Source organism: Leptodactylus fuscus, chromosome 2, assembly GCF_031893055.1.
Source record: "Leptodactylus fuscus isolate aLepFus1 chromosome 2, aLepFus1.hap2, whole genome shotgun sequence".
NCBI lineage: Eukaryota > Metazoa > Chordata > Amphibia > Anura > Leptodactylidae > Leptodactylus > Leptodactylus fuscus.
Genome location: NC_134266.1, coordinates 281,663,875 through 281,678,099, shown reverse-complemented (window position 1 = coordinate 281,678,099; position 14,225 = coordinate 281,663,875). Strand labels below are relative to the sequence as shown.

Here is a 14,225-nt window from a genome sequence, read left to right as displayed (position 1 = left end):
GGATCCATCTATAGGAAATATACACAGTGACTGAATACATTGTCTATATGTGATGAGCAGATGATGGGGGAGTCTAGGTGACCCTCATACCTGGTCTCCTCTATCAGGAAGGTCTCCTCTTACCTGCTGATGTGAGGGGCTGCTGATCCTCCATCATCACCTCCTTGTACAGATCCTTGTGTCCTTCTAAATACTCCCACTCCTCCATGGAGAAATAGACAGTGACATCCTGACACCTTATAGGAACCTGACAACACAATGACACAGTCATCCCCAGAGCCCTCCCTTGGTGTTCTTGTATAATGTCCCAGCAGCGCTCACCTCTCCGCTCAGCAGCTCTGTGATCCTGCTGGTAAGTTCTAGGATCTTCTGCTCATGTCTCAGTGAATGAGGTGGAGGCTCGGTGATGGGGCTCGGGGTCCTGCTCCATCCTCCTGACACACGGGGTGTCACACACTCACCAGACGACTTCTTCACTACTGTGTAATCCTGTGTATGGTGAGACACTACAGGTCACTACAGAGAGTCTAAGAATCCTTCACCTGTCCAGTCATTTCCCTGGTTTATTCCTAGAGATAAGAGTGATGTCATGTGAGACTCTCACCTCTCCAGTGATCAAGGAGATGATCTCCAGGGCCAGCTCTAATATCCTGGTAGACATGTGGTTTCTGGCCTCGGCCATCCCTGGTGGGTCACTCTCCATCATGTCATCCTCGTACAGATCCTTGTGTCCTTCTAAATACTCCCACTCCTCCATGGAGAAATAGACAGTGACATCCTGACACCTTATAGGAACCTGACAACACAATGATACAGTCATCCCCAGAGCCCTCCCTTGGTGTTCTTGTATAATGTCCCAGCATTCCCAGCAGCGCTCACCTCTCCGCTCAGCAGCTCAGTGATCCTGCTGGTAAGTTCTAGGATCTTCTGCTCATGTCTCAGTGAATGAGGTGGAGGCTCGGTGATGGGGCTCGGGGTCCTGCTCCATCCTCCTGACACACAGGGTGTCACACACTCACCAGACGACTTCTTCACTACTGTGTAATCCTGTGTATGGTGAGACGCTACAGGTCACTACAGAGAGTCTAAGAATCCTTCACCTGTCCAGTCATTTCCCTGGTTTGTTCCTAGAGATAAGATTGATGAGGACATGGCCTACAGCTTGATATGTTAGGACGCACATTCCCAGAGCTCTATCCTTGCACCACTGCATCTAGCCCTGCCAGCTACGGTATTCGGTGCAATGGATAAGTGCTTACTCAAGAAAAGGGACCGGGTCACCCAATCCACCATTGTGTAGTTCCTGAGCCTGCAGTCTGTCTCCTCTGTGCCAGTCACATCGAGGTGGCGATCTTGACTGGACTGTGGTCCAGCCTCCTGCGGCGCGCAGTGTTTCACCACCGCTATCCTCTTCTCTGACATGGACCACCCTGCTACATAGGTCCTGATCTATACCCTCTTTATCCCCTTATCGCATCTAAGCTAGAGAGGATTCCCCTCCCCGTCGCTGCTTCGCCAAATGCTAGCAGCTATGGCTGATCTATGTGACTTAGCGCACAATGCCTTCTCTTGCACACCCGTAGACGCTATTACAAATGTGGCAATAAGGCACATACTCTCCTTGGTAAGACCCTCTGAAACTCTTATGCTACCTCCGTAATGTTAAGGATAACCCACAGCACCATCTTGATGCTCTTGCTGCAGCTTTCTGTGACTACTACACTGAACTATATAACCTCCCTCCTGGCGGACCTCGGCGCAGAGCACACAGGATTTTTTTTAGCATCTTGTAACTTGTCCTCCCTCCTGCCGAAGCCCTGACCTCCCTTAACGCTCCCGTCACACAAGACTAGATAGTGGGAGGGGGGGTCCTGAAGTTCCTACCGAACAGTATAACCCCGATACCAGAGGGGTTCACTTAATGTCTATTATACAACTATCCAGGCCGACCTCCTTCTCCATGTGCAGCGACTGTTTAACTCCTTTTTGAGGGACTTTCCTATCCCCAAGACGATGGTGTGCTCCCACCTCATGTCAGTCCCCAAACCTAACAAGGACCCCCAGGAGTGTTCTAGCTATAGACCTATTGCCCTACTAAACACAGATTATTCACGAAACTCCTGGCTACATGACTGAACGTGTGGCTCCTCTTCTTCACAAGGACCAGGTGAGCTTCATTCCCAGGGTGGAGACAACACCAGGACTGTGGGCCTGATAGAGGTAGCCAATTATTCTTCCATCCCCGCCCTCCTTCTTAGCCTCGACGTGGAGAAGGCGCATTGACTGGTCATTCATAATAGCTTCCCTTGAGGCCTTTGGCTTTCGAGGAGATTTGATTGCTATATTCCACCTCCTCCACTGCGGTGAAACTTCCTCGCTCCTCTTCTGGCACCTTCCCCATTAGAAATGACACCGGGCAGGGCTGCCTACTCTCCACTCTGATTTTTGTCTCCTCTGTATTGATCCGTTAGCAGCATGTATTCATCCTCACCCCGATATTAAGGGCATTATGATCCATCCTCACACTTCCCTACCCACCCTCATGAAAATCCTCTATGAGTCCAGTCAACTGTTGGGATACAGAGTAAATCCCTCTAAGACTAAAAGACCCTTCCCATTAATACTCCTTACTGAACGGTACAGCTGCTGCGTAGCTTTGCCGGGGTCATCTGGTCTCCTTGCTGTGGCTTCTTTCCCCGTAACATCACAGAACTCGTCCATGATCTCCTTCTTGTATAAGCCACTTCTCCCAGGGATATTGTCGGCTTCCATAGTACGTCCTTGTATCAGAGAGGGCCTCTTTAGACATATGGTTGATCCTCTCATGTTGGAACTCAGGCCTTTTGATCATTTTACCTCCGCTCTGGACCTCCCTCAAGCCGAGTGGTTCCAATAGACTCAAGTTCATGCTTTCCAAGTTCGGGTCTCTTACGGTCTCCACCTCAACTGCCTTTGGGTAGGTCTGGCACCTCTATTAAAGGCCTTATCTCTGACAGTTATCAGCTTCTGCTGAGGGGTGTCCCTCCCTGGTACATAAATATATGTTTAGATGGAAGGAACCCTGGGAAGGGGCGATCTTTCCAGCAAGCACGGTGGCAGATTATATCGTCCCGGGCTTCTAAATCTTCTACATGTGTGACCTTTAGGTAAGTGCAATACAAGATCCTCATGCACTGGTACCATCCCCCGGCACGTATTCATTCGCTGAGTCCTACGATCACATCCACCTGCTGGAGATGTAACCCCTCCATAGGCTCACTGTTTCAAATATTCGGGGATGGCACATTGATACGTGGTTACTTGGAGAAAGTCAAGGCTATAGCTGACGCCCTCTTTATACTCCCAATTCTGCTAGACCTGTTCATCGCCCTCCAAGACAGATGGGTAAAAGTCATCAAAGCACTTCCTATGTCTCTGCACATCAGCTAAATCTCTCATAGCCTTGCACTGGAAGTGAGACCTGTCAAAAACATCCAGGATGTAGAATACTTGACATAAGACGCTGGCGACCTATACTGCAGCTTGGGCCCCATGGGATGCTACTGCGCCTTACAGAATCTCTGACCTCCCTCCACCCCCTCCCTCCGTTTTGATTGTTCCCCCTATCCCGCTGTTTTATCTGTTATGCCTCTAATTTTATTGATTTACTAGTTTATGGTCACTCTCCGTTGTGGCCTTGTTTTTGGCCATTGTTTGTATGCCTGTATAATAAATTTTAATAAAGATTACAGTTGAAAAAAATAAATAAAAAAAGAGTGATGTCATGTGAGACTCTCACCTCTCCAGTGATCAAGGAGATGATCTCCAGGGCCAGCTCTAATATCCTGGTAGACATGTGGTTTCTGGCCTCGGCCATCCCTGGTGGGTCACTGATGGAGAGGACCATCGTCTTGTATCTGAGGAACCTGAGGGAGAACAAGGAGGACGAGGGTAAGGTCCCATCTGGGAATGATAGATAACTACTCCGAATATATAATGGAGGGGACTTACAGGATATATAATAGGGACAATGTTCGTCCTGTTACATATTTACTTTCATAGTATTCTTCACTGGCTGTTTTGTCTGTCGGCCATTTGTGTAGGATTCAGGCTGTTGCAGTTGGAGGTTTGGCTCTGCCTTAATAAAACCTGACACAAGGTTTGGGGCCCTGAGACCAGTTGCAGGTCTTCATGATGGTATGAATTGTGAATACTGTTAGATGCTGGGTGTTGTAGTCCAGTACTGGTCGGTAGCCCAATGTCAGACCTAACCAGTCACAGAGTCAGTATCATAGAAAGGGTTAAACATTTCCATCTTCTATCATGGACTAGGCAGAGACCCCGGCAGTACAAGGTCATAACCACGACCCCTGAGAGGTTCAGGTCACTCTATCTGATCACTGGATGGGCTGTGATTGTGCCGCCATATAGTCATACAGGAGCCTTCTGAAGTGCCGTATTAATAATGATGTGTCCCTGGTGTGCGGCTCAATAGTAACGCCGGGATTTCACCAGAAACTGCAGCCTAGAAGTATTGTAGTCTAAGGTATCAGCGAGCTCCTGATCTCAGGTTCAATCCCTCGAAGGGAATCCCATACACTGAGCACCCTAAGGGCCAGTTCACACGGCGGAGATGAATGAATGGGCCTATACAGGAGCGCGGCTCGAGCCGCTGACTCAGACGCGGAATCCACCACAATATAGGAGCGCTAGCGCGAGGAAAACCAGCAATGACGTGAATGGGAATCTTTATTACAGGCGGAGTCCACGGCAAAATCCACAAAACTCCATGTGAACACACCCCAACAAGGGACAAAAACCAAAAATATCAAAATCTATTTATTTTTTTGCTTCTTTTTTCCCCTCTTGCCTTGTGGAGAAGTCAGAAGTGTGTGAATACGGCCCGACCGAGAGACGTCACGTTACACCGAAGATTATCAAAAGCTAAAAAAACATAAAAAACTATAAGAATTCTTATCAGCGAGCTCGTCCTGAGACCGAGAACTGGTCATGTCTCGTATTTACCACACGGTGGGCGCCGTAAGGACAGAAGCGGTCAGATCCCGGCGCGGCGGCGGCAGCGATATTATCCGGAACATTGTAGGGAATAGGAAATGGGATCAACAGGAGGGAGAAGGAGAAGAGAGAAGAGAGGTGACGGGGGGGGGGGGAGACCGAAAATACTGCGCCAGGAAGGGGTTAATGAGAAAGAGGAAAAATCTGAGAAAGAAGAAGAAGCGACAGGACGTAATTCACACTAATAATAATCCATGTCCTGAGCCCAGAAGTAATGTGCAGCCTGCTGGGAGTTGTAGTCCTCCCTCTCTCTCCCCCCAGGTCTCCCCCATATTGTGTCGGGGCTCCCGGTCACCTCCTCTCCTCACTTACCCCCTCACTCTTCAGGGCAGGACACTCTCTACCTCACACACGTCCTCCTCATCACTAGTCATGTGACCCGGCGTGTCACCGGAAGGGGCGGGGCCTCTCTACCTCACACACGTCCTCCTCATCACTAGTCATGTGACCCGGCATCTCACCGGAAGGGGCGGGGCCCTGGAACCGAAAGCTCAGACAGGAGGAGGAGTCTTTATACAGGAGGAGAGGGCTTATATAGGACTGTATACAGGAGAAGGGAGGGGGTCTTACATAGGACTGTATACAGGAGGGAGGGGGTCTTACATAGGACTGTATACAGGAGTAGGGAGGGGGTCTTACATGGGACTGTATACAGGAGGGAGGGGGTCTTACATAGGAATGTATACAGGAGAAGGGAGGGGGTCTTACATAGGACTGTATACAGGAGAAGGCAGGGGGGTCTTACATAGCAATGTATACAGGAGAAGGGAGGGGGTCTTACATAGGACTGTATACAGGAGAAGGGAGAGGGGGTCTTATATAGGACTGTATACAGGAGAAGGGAGGGGGTCTTACATAGGACTGTATACAGGAGAAGGGAGGGGGTCTTACATAGGACTGTATACAGGAGAAGGGAGGGGGTCTTACATGAGACTATATACAGGAGAAGGCAGGGGGGTCTTACATAGGAATTTATACAGGAGAAGGGAGGGGGTCTTACATAGGACTGTATACAGGAGAAGGGAGGGGGTCTTACATCGGACTGTATACAGGAGAAGGGAGGGGGGTGTTACATAATACTGTATACAGGAGGGGGGTCTTACATGGGACTGTATAACCGATAACTGGGACATTTGTTAATCTGTGTTTCCTATTCGGCTTCTTATCTATGTACTGAGTATAAAGCCGGTCAGAAGACGGGAGACTCTCAGCACTTTTCGGGTGCGCCTGCCAGTGGTGCTGTGTGCACCAGGTTTCCTTCACCCCTTGATATTTGGAGCAGGACCTGTCACATGACGGACTCCATGGTGTCCTTTCTGGGTATTTGGTTGGAACTTATTTCATGAGGGAGTGTTTGGCTTGAGCAGGTTGTGAATCACTGGTGTGTAGTGCAGGCACCGTGCAGCTGATCTGTGAGGGGGCTGCCTATAAATCCCCCACGAATCTTATATTGATGACATATCTTAAGTATAAGCCAAAAAAAATAATTACAAAAAAAATCCCTCTAAGGTCTCTTGTAGACGCCTGTAGCTGAGATCTGGGCCAAAAAATATAGCACAGGTCCTATTCCTGTCCAATTTCGTGGCTCCTCTCCCTTTAATGAAAAGGGCCAAGGAAGCACTGGCGGCTCATGGGTGACATCTGTATGTGCGCCATCCATTCCTTGAGTTCATGGCACTGGATAATGTTACACCCTGGACCATCCGGAGTCTAAGATCGGATCACAGCAGTCTCCATTGTGGTCCAATATTAGACTCCGCCTCCTGGCCAGCGTTGATTGGCCGAATACTGTACACTGGCCAATCAACGCTGGCCAATGCATTCCTATGAGAAAAAGTCAGCTGCCACATCAACGCAAGCTGCCAGCTCTCCCTGTACAGTACGTGATTTAGTGAGCAGCGGCTCGGAACCGAGGAAGACTATACTGTGCTGTATATGGTACAGTCTTGCTCCGTTCCGAGCCGCTGCTCACTAAATCACGTTGATTCGTTCCTACGCATTGTCGTATTGTATGTTTCCGATTTACGTCTAAATTCGGTTTACGACGCCACATAAGAACGGATCAACGTCATAAGTTGAGGACTACCTGTACTTACTTCGACCTGTATGGCTGAGTTCATATTTGAGTTATACAGTGCCTACAAGTAGTATTCAACCCCCTGCAGATTTAGAAGGTTTACACATTCGGAATTAACTTGGCATTGTGACATTTGGACTGTAGATCAGCCTGGAAGTGTGAAATGCTCTGCAGCAGAATATATTTTTTTTTTTTTAAATTGTGAAAAGTTTATTCAGAGGGTCATTTATTATTCAACCCCTCAAACCACCAGAATTCTGTTTGGTTCCCCTAAAGTATTAAGAAGTAGTTCAGGCACAAAGAACAATGAGCTTCACATGTTTGGATTAATTCTCTCTTTTTCCAGCCTTTTCTGACTATTTAAGACCCTCCCCAAACTTGTGAACAGCACTCATACATGGTCAACATGGGAAAGACAAAGGAGCATTCCAAGGCCATCAGAGACAAGATGGTGGAGGGTCACAAGGCTGGCAAGGGGTACAAAACCCTTTCCAAGGAGTTGGGCCTACCTGTCTCCACTGTTGGGAGCATCATCCGGAAGTGGAAGGCTTATGGAACTACTGTTAGCCTTCCACGGCCTGGAAAGCCTTTGAAAGTTTCCTCCCGTGCCGAGGCCAGGCTTGTCCGAAGAGTCAAGGACAACAAGGAAGGAGCTCCGGGAAGATCTCATGGCAGTGGGGACATTGGTTTTACTCAATACCATAAGTAACGTACTCCACCGCAATGGTCTCCATTCCAGACGAGCCCGTAAGGTACCTTTACTTTCAAAGCGTCATGTCAAGGCTCGTCTACAGTTTGCTCATGATCACTTGGAGGACTCTGACACAGACTGGTTCAAGGTTCTCTGGTCTGATGAGACCAAGATCGAGATCTTTGGTGCCAAGCACACATGTGACGTTTGGAGACTGGATGGCACTGCATACGACCCCAAGAATACCATCCCTACAGTCAAGCATGGTTGTGGCAGCATCATGCTGTGGGGCTGCTTCTCAGCCAAGGGGCCTGGCCATCTGGTCCGCATCCATGGGAAGATGGATAGCACGGCCTACCTAGAGATTTTGGCCAAGAACCTCCGCTCCTCCATCAAGGATCTTAAGATGGGTCGTCATTTCATCTTCCAACAAGACAACGACCCAAAGCACACAGCCAAGAAAACCAAGGCCTGGTTCAAGAGGGAAAAAATCAAGGTGTTGCAGTGGCCTAGTCAGTCTCCTGACCTTAACCCAATTGAAAACTTGTGGAAGGAGCTCAAGATTAAAGTCCACATGAGACACCCAAAGAACCTAGATAACTTGGAGAAGATCTGCATGGAGGAGTCGGCCAAGATAACTCCAGAGACCTGTGCCGGCCTGATCAGCTCTTATAAAAGAGGATTATTAGCTGTAATTGCAAACAAGGGTTATTCCACAAAATACTAAACCTAGGGGGTGAATAATAATTGACCCACACTTTTATGTTTAAAATTTATTAAAGTTTAACTGAGCAGCATAACTTTTTGGTTTGTAAGATTTATGCATCTGTTAATAAATCCTGCTCTTGTTTGAAGGCTCTAACTTATTTGCATCTTATCAAACCTGCTAAATCTGCAGGGGGTTGAATACTACTTGTAGGCACTATATGACCAAATAAGTGAGGTGCGCAGCGGTTCTAGGAGTGACGCCTGTCATGTGCGTGTCATAGTCACTGAATCATTGTATTGTTTCACACAACCACAGCAGACTCTCCATGTGTGTTATTGCAAGTCACAGTGTCCTACACCGCTATACAGGATCTCTGCAGCCAGGAAATACATGGTTTTTAACCCTATTCAGCGCAAATTAATTCAGATAGAATTTAATCTTTTTGGGAAATCCAGAGAAGTGGCCAAATAAAATTTCTGAAAACGTCGCTCATCTCTAATGGCCACAAAATATAATTTGTAGCCTTCCACGTCACTGGTTTATTCTCACCAGACCCCAGTCCTCGCTCTTGCAGAAGATAATGGAGGAGGGCGATGCCAAATTACTCCAACTAGGGGCTATTGCTTCGGCTCCACCAACAAAAAGGAGTCTTGGTCATTACCTCCATCGCTTCCTTGTAAGCAAATCAAATTGTTCTTTCAGAATTATAATGAGTTTGAAGTTTCTAAACAACTTTATTGTATACAAATGTTTCAAGATGGAAACCCTAAAAACAATTCCTCTGTCCGATTTGTCGTCCACCCCTTTGGAATATCATCGGCCCCCATTTTTACCAAAGCTACGGTAGAAATAGCAAATGATCTAAAGGCTCAACGTCACAGTAACACATGATGTATAGAGAAAGGGGTGAAGGACACTATTGTTCCACACCTGGTGAAGAAACCTCTGTTCTTATATACGATATGTTTATGCAGAACACCAGCATTGACCATGGTTCACCACTGGGGTATAGAAAGGGGTCACCTTTCCATCCACCTGATGGTAATGGCCTTACATACAAGGTATAGGGTTTCATGTAGAGTTGGAGAAGGGCGTTGCCACCTCTCCTCATCAAGGGGACCCAGTAAACACATTTCTGTACTGTCATCATCCAAGGTAATAAGAGCAACTAAAAAGTTGGGACAAATCATCATGACCTTATGAGATGGACAATAATCTGGGGCCTGGTATCAATGACATTGAGAGGAAGACAACATTGGGGAATGATGAAGAGCTGTATAAGCTTGTTAATCACTTGATATACGCACACATGACTCCAGAGCTTCTTCCCGCTCCTCCTTGGTAAGACAGGGGATTAGGCTTTTCCACTTATTCTCCACCCAAATAATTCTTTACCGATAATTCGACTTCAGGCTCATGATGGCAATCTTTATTTCCCTCCCTCTATTTACACATTCTTTGAAGTCTTTTCTGTTAGTTAGAAGAACACTGGGAAGAGGTGAACGGACCTTCTAATCTCTCTGCCAAAAAGAGAAATCGCTCAACTTGTCATAAATTCACAGTTCAAGATTAGTGTGGCTGCACGGAAACCCCCCACCGTGAAGGAGTTAAAAAATTGAAAAATCCAAGAAAAAATTCCAGAATGCCAATACCAATTATCTAAAACACGACTTTTACATCAATACATAAAAAAGATTGATATTACATCACCCTTAAAGAAGGTAGGAACATGTTGAAAAGCTGACGTGTTTCGGGACAGGAGTTGATGTAAGTCCCTTACTCATAGCATGTTCTACAACAAATGTGAGGACACATATATAGGAACAAATAGCTCCACCCATCAAACCCCAGCAACCCCAAAATGCAAAGCTAGACATAAACATATATATATGTATATGGTTTTATATACACTATATCCACCTCAAGTAGTCATATCCAATGCATAACAAAAATAAATCAGAAAAAAATGCAGTGTATATAAATTGTATCAATATACTTCAAGTACCCTGATAAATATGAGAGAACTCACAGGCCAAACATTAACTGTGGCCTGGACTGCTTTTTCCATTCATTTCTATGGGGAGCGCTCGCATGCCGGCTCCCATAGAAATGAATGGGAAGTGTCCAACAGCCCTGCTGTAACGCCGGCGTGTACGGCTCTGATACACACCGGCGTTACGTAGTGCGCATGCACCCTAACAATACAATCGTCATCAGACATTTATTCCACGCATCATCATAGGCATATATAACAGATCTCCAGATGTAATATAAGAGGATATATCACTCACCCTCCAGACCAATAGATAAATCCAGCAAAGGAATAAAATAAATCCTGGTTCCTCCATGAAGCTCCACCCCCGGGCTGTATACTCCCGATCACGTGATATTACCACATGACCAGTCATTTGGTTAGTATCATTCAATGAATGGGGATGAAAGTGCTAGAGAGCCTACAGTTGCAGAGACTGATGCAAGTCCCCCGAATAAAGTAAGGGAAGAATACTTGAGAGAACCTACAGAGGCAGAAAACTGGACACATGTGACCAAGAGATGCAAATGGATCACAAGGCCATCACCACTCACACAGCTAAGTAACCGATATGAAACTCTCATGCAGGCGGATGAAAATGACAAAAATAACCTATCAGCAAAAGAAGAAACAAAAGTCACCCAGAGACAATCAGGAGCAACAAGAAATGGTGTTGCAAGGAAGAAAAGAAGAGTAGTGGTTATGGGTGACTCACTGCTAAGAGGCGCAGAGGCAGCTGTCTGCAGGCCAGACTTAACCGCACGAGAAGTATGCTGCCTCCCAGGAGCAAAAATCAAGGATGTGGCCGATAGGATACCAAGCCTCCTCAGCTCCAAGGACGACTACCCATTCCTACTGATACATGTGGGTACAAACGACACGGCAAAAAAGGATTTACCAACTATCTATAAAGACTTTGAAAATTTGGGGAAGACAGTGAAGGAACTGGATGCGCAGTTAGTATTCTCATCAATCCTCCCAGTTGATGGTCATGGCATCAGGAGATGGAATAGAATACTAGAGGTAAACACCTGGCTTCGACGGTGGTGCCGAGAGCAAGGATTTGGATTTTTGGACCATGGCGTGAATTACCTCTACGATGGACTCCTTGCTAGAGACGGGATACATCTCACAAAACCTGGGAAAAACATATTTGCCAGAAGACTTGCCACACTCATCAGAAGGGCTTTAAACTAGAAGAAGAGGGGATGGGAAGAAAAAAGAAAGACAAGAACATGGAGCTAAAAGACATACTAAACAAGGTTACTAGATGTGGTAAAGAGGACCCAAGACAGGATACTCAGAAGGAAATTACAAAAAAGGATGCAACAGAGCACAATCTGAAATGTTTTTACACAAACGCACAAAGCATGGGAAACAAACAAGGAGAACTAGCGCTGATGATACACAAGGAAAACTATGACGTCATCGGCATCACAGAAACCTGGTGGAACAACATGCATGATTGGAACATACAGATGGAAGGATACAACTTATTCAAAAAGAATAGAACTAATAAAAGAGGGGGTGGAGTTGCATTGTATGTTAAAAAAGAACACATCTCCACAGAAATGACAGTTTTACAGAATGATAATCTACTGGAAATTATTTGGGTAGTAATTCAAGGGAAAAACAATGATAAGGACATCATACTAGGCGTTTATTACAGACCACCAGGACAGACAGAAGACATGGATGAGATTTTTTCACAGCAAATGACCACGCTCTCAAAGAAACATGAAATAGTGATCATGGGAGATTTCAATTACCCTGACATTCATTGGGAAACCCACACAGCCAAGAGTAAAGGCTCCATCAAATTTTTATCCTCTCTAGCAGACAACTTCATTGCCCAGCTAGTAGAAGAAAACACGAGAGGAACATCCATTTTGGACCTAGTCCTAACCAACAAAGAGCACATGGTTAAGGGACTACGGGTAGCAGGGACACTGGGATTCAGCGATCATGCTATACTTGAGTTTGGGGTTGTAAGAAGAAGAAGAAGACCTGAGAAGACACAGACTTCAAGGCTCGACTTTAGCAGGGCAGACTTCAAGAGCCTGAAGGCAAGGGTTAGCAGAATTCCATGGTGCAAAATTCTTAAGCGCAAAAATGCACATGAAGGGTGGGAAATCTTCCGTAGGGAAATCATTAAAGCACAGGAACTAACAATACCTAGAAGGAAGAAAAATGGGAAGCACCAAAAAATATCAGGATGGATGACCAAAAAATTACATAACCTGCTAAAAAGGAAAAAGGAAACATACAAAAAGTGGAAGATGGGAACTATACCTAAGGAAGAGTACACAGCAGTCTGCAGACTCTGCAAGACAAGCATCAAAGGAGCTAAGGCTGAACACGAATTGAAGCTTGCAAAAGAGGCAAAGAGTAAGGTAAAAGGATTTTGGGGATATGTTAAAAGCAAAAGAAAAGTGAAGGAGACCATTGGAGTCCTGAAGAATGACAAAGGAGAAACTGTTAACATGGTGGAACAGCAGGTGGAGCTACTAAATTCATATTTTGTATCCGTCTTCTCCCAAGAAACTAATGGAAATATTGACATTAATGGTGATAGAGATGAGGAGACGGAGGACTCCAAGCTGACTATAAGCGAAGGTCTGGTAAGAGAGCACTTAGCCAAATTACAGGAAACCAAGTCCCCAGGACCAGATGATTTACACCCTAGAGTCCTGAAAGAGATAGCAGAGGAAATAACAGAACCCCTTGCTATAATCTTCGGTAAGTCATGGGAAACAGGAGTGGTCCCTTTAGATTGGAAAAGGGCAAATGTTGTCCCCATCTACAAAAAGGGGAAAAGGGACAATCCAGGAAATTACAGGCCGGTAAGTCTGACCTCGATAGCAGGAAAAATCTTTGAGCAAATTGTCAAGGAACATTTACTTCGGTACCTGGATGGGAAGGCATTAATTAACCAGAGCCAGCACGGCTTTATGACCAATAAATCTTGTCAGACTAACCTGATTTCCTTCTACAACAAAATCACTGAATGGTTGGACCAAGGGAATGCCGTGGACATAGTATATCTTGACTTCAGTAAGGCATTTGATAAAGTATCACATAACCTTCTTATTGAAAAAATGATTAAGTATGGCTTTGACAAAAAATCAGTTAGGTGGATTCACAACTGGCTTAATGATCGGGCACAACGAGTAATACTAAATGGCTACACATCCAACTGGAAGAAAGTCAAAAGCGGGGTGCCGCAGGGCTCTGTTCTGGGCCCAGTACTTTTTAATATCTTTATAAATGATCTGGACGATGGAATTATTGGGGAACTCATAAAATTTGCAGATGATACGAAGATAGGAGGAATAGCCAACACTAGAGAGGAGAGAGAGTGTATTCAAAAGGACTTAGACACACTGGAACAATGGGCTGAGGCCAACAAAATGGTATTTAACAGGGACAAATGCAAAGTTCTACATCTGGGTAACAGAAATGTAAAAAACATAGATAGTATGGGAGGAATAGAACTAAGTGATAGCATAGGGGAAAAGGACTTGGGCATAATAGTAGATCACAAATTCAACATGAGCCAACAGTGCGGTGCTGCTGCAAAAAAGGCTAATACAATTCTGGGATGTATTAAGACAAGCATTGAATCTAGATGAAGAGAGGTCATTATTCCGCTGTCCTCTTC

The 14,225-nt window shown here is 45.8% G+C and overlaps 1 protein-coding gene and 1 pseudogene across 1 annotated transcript; both read right to left on the bottom strand.

Moving 5' to 3' along the window:
- Positions 1–14,225, bottom strand: part of LOC142194230 (uncharacterized) — a 65,396-nt pseudogene that overhangs the window by 19,963 nt on the left and 31,208 nt on the right.
- Positions 360–4,045, bottom strand: LOC142196130 (gastrula zinc finger protein XlCGF66.1-like). Its single transcript, XM_075266356.1, has 4 exons — positions 3,991–4,045; positions 3,779–3,905; positions 880–1,047; positions 360–796 (listed from the first exon to the last, which is right to left on the bottom strand). The coding sequence occupies exons 2-4, from the start codon at positions 3,884–3,886 to the stop codon at positions 551–553; spliced, it is 522 nt and encodes a 173-aa protein (XP_075122457.1). The 5' UTR covers positions 3,887–3,905; positions 3,991–4,045; the 3' UTR covers positions 360–550.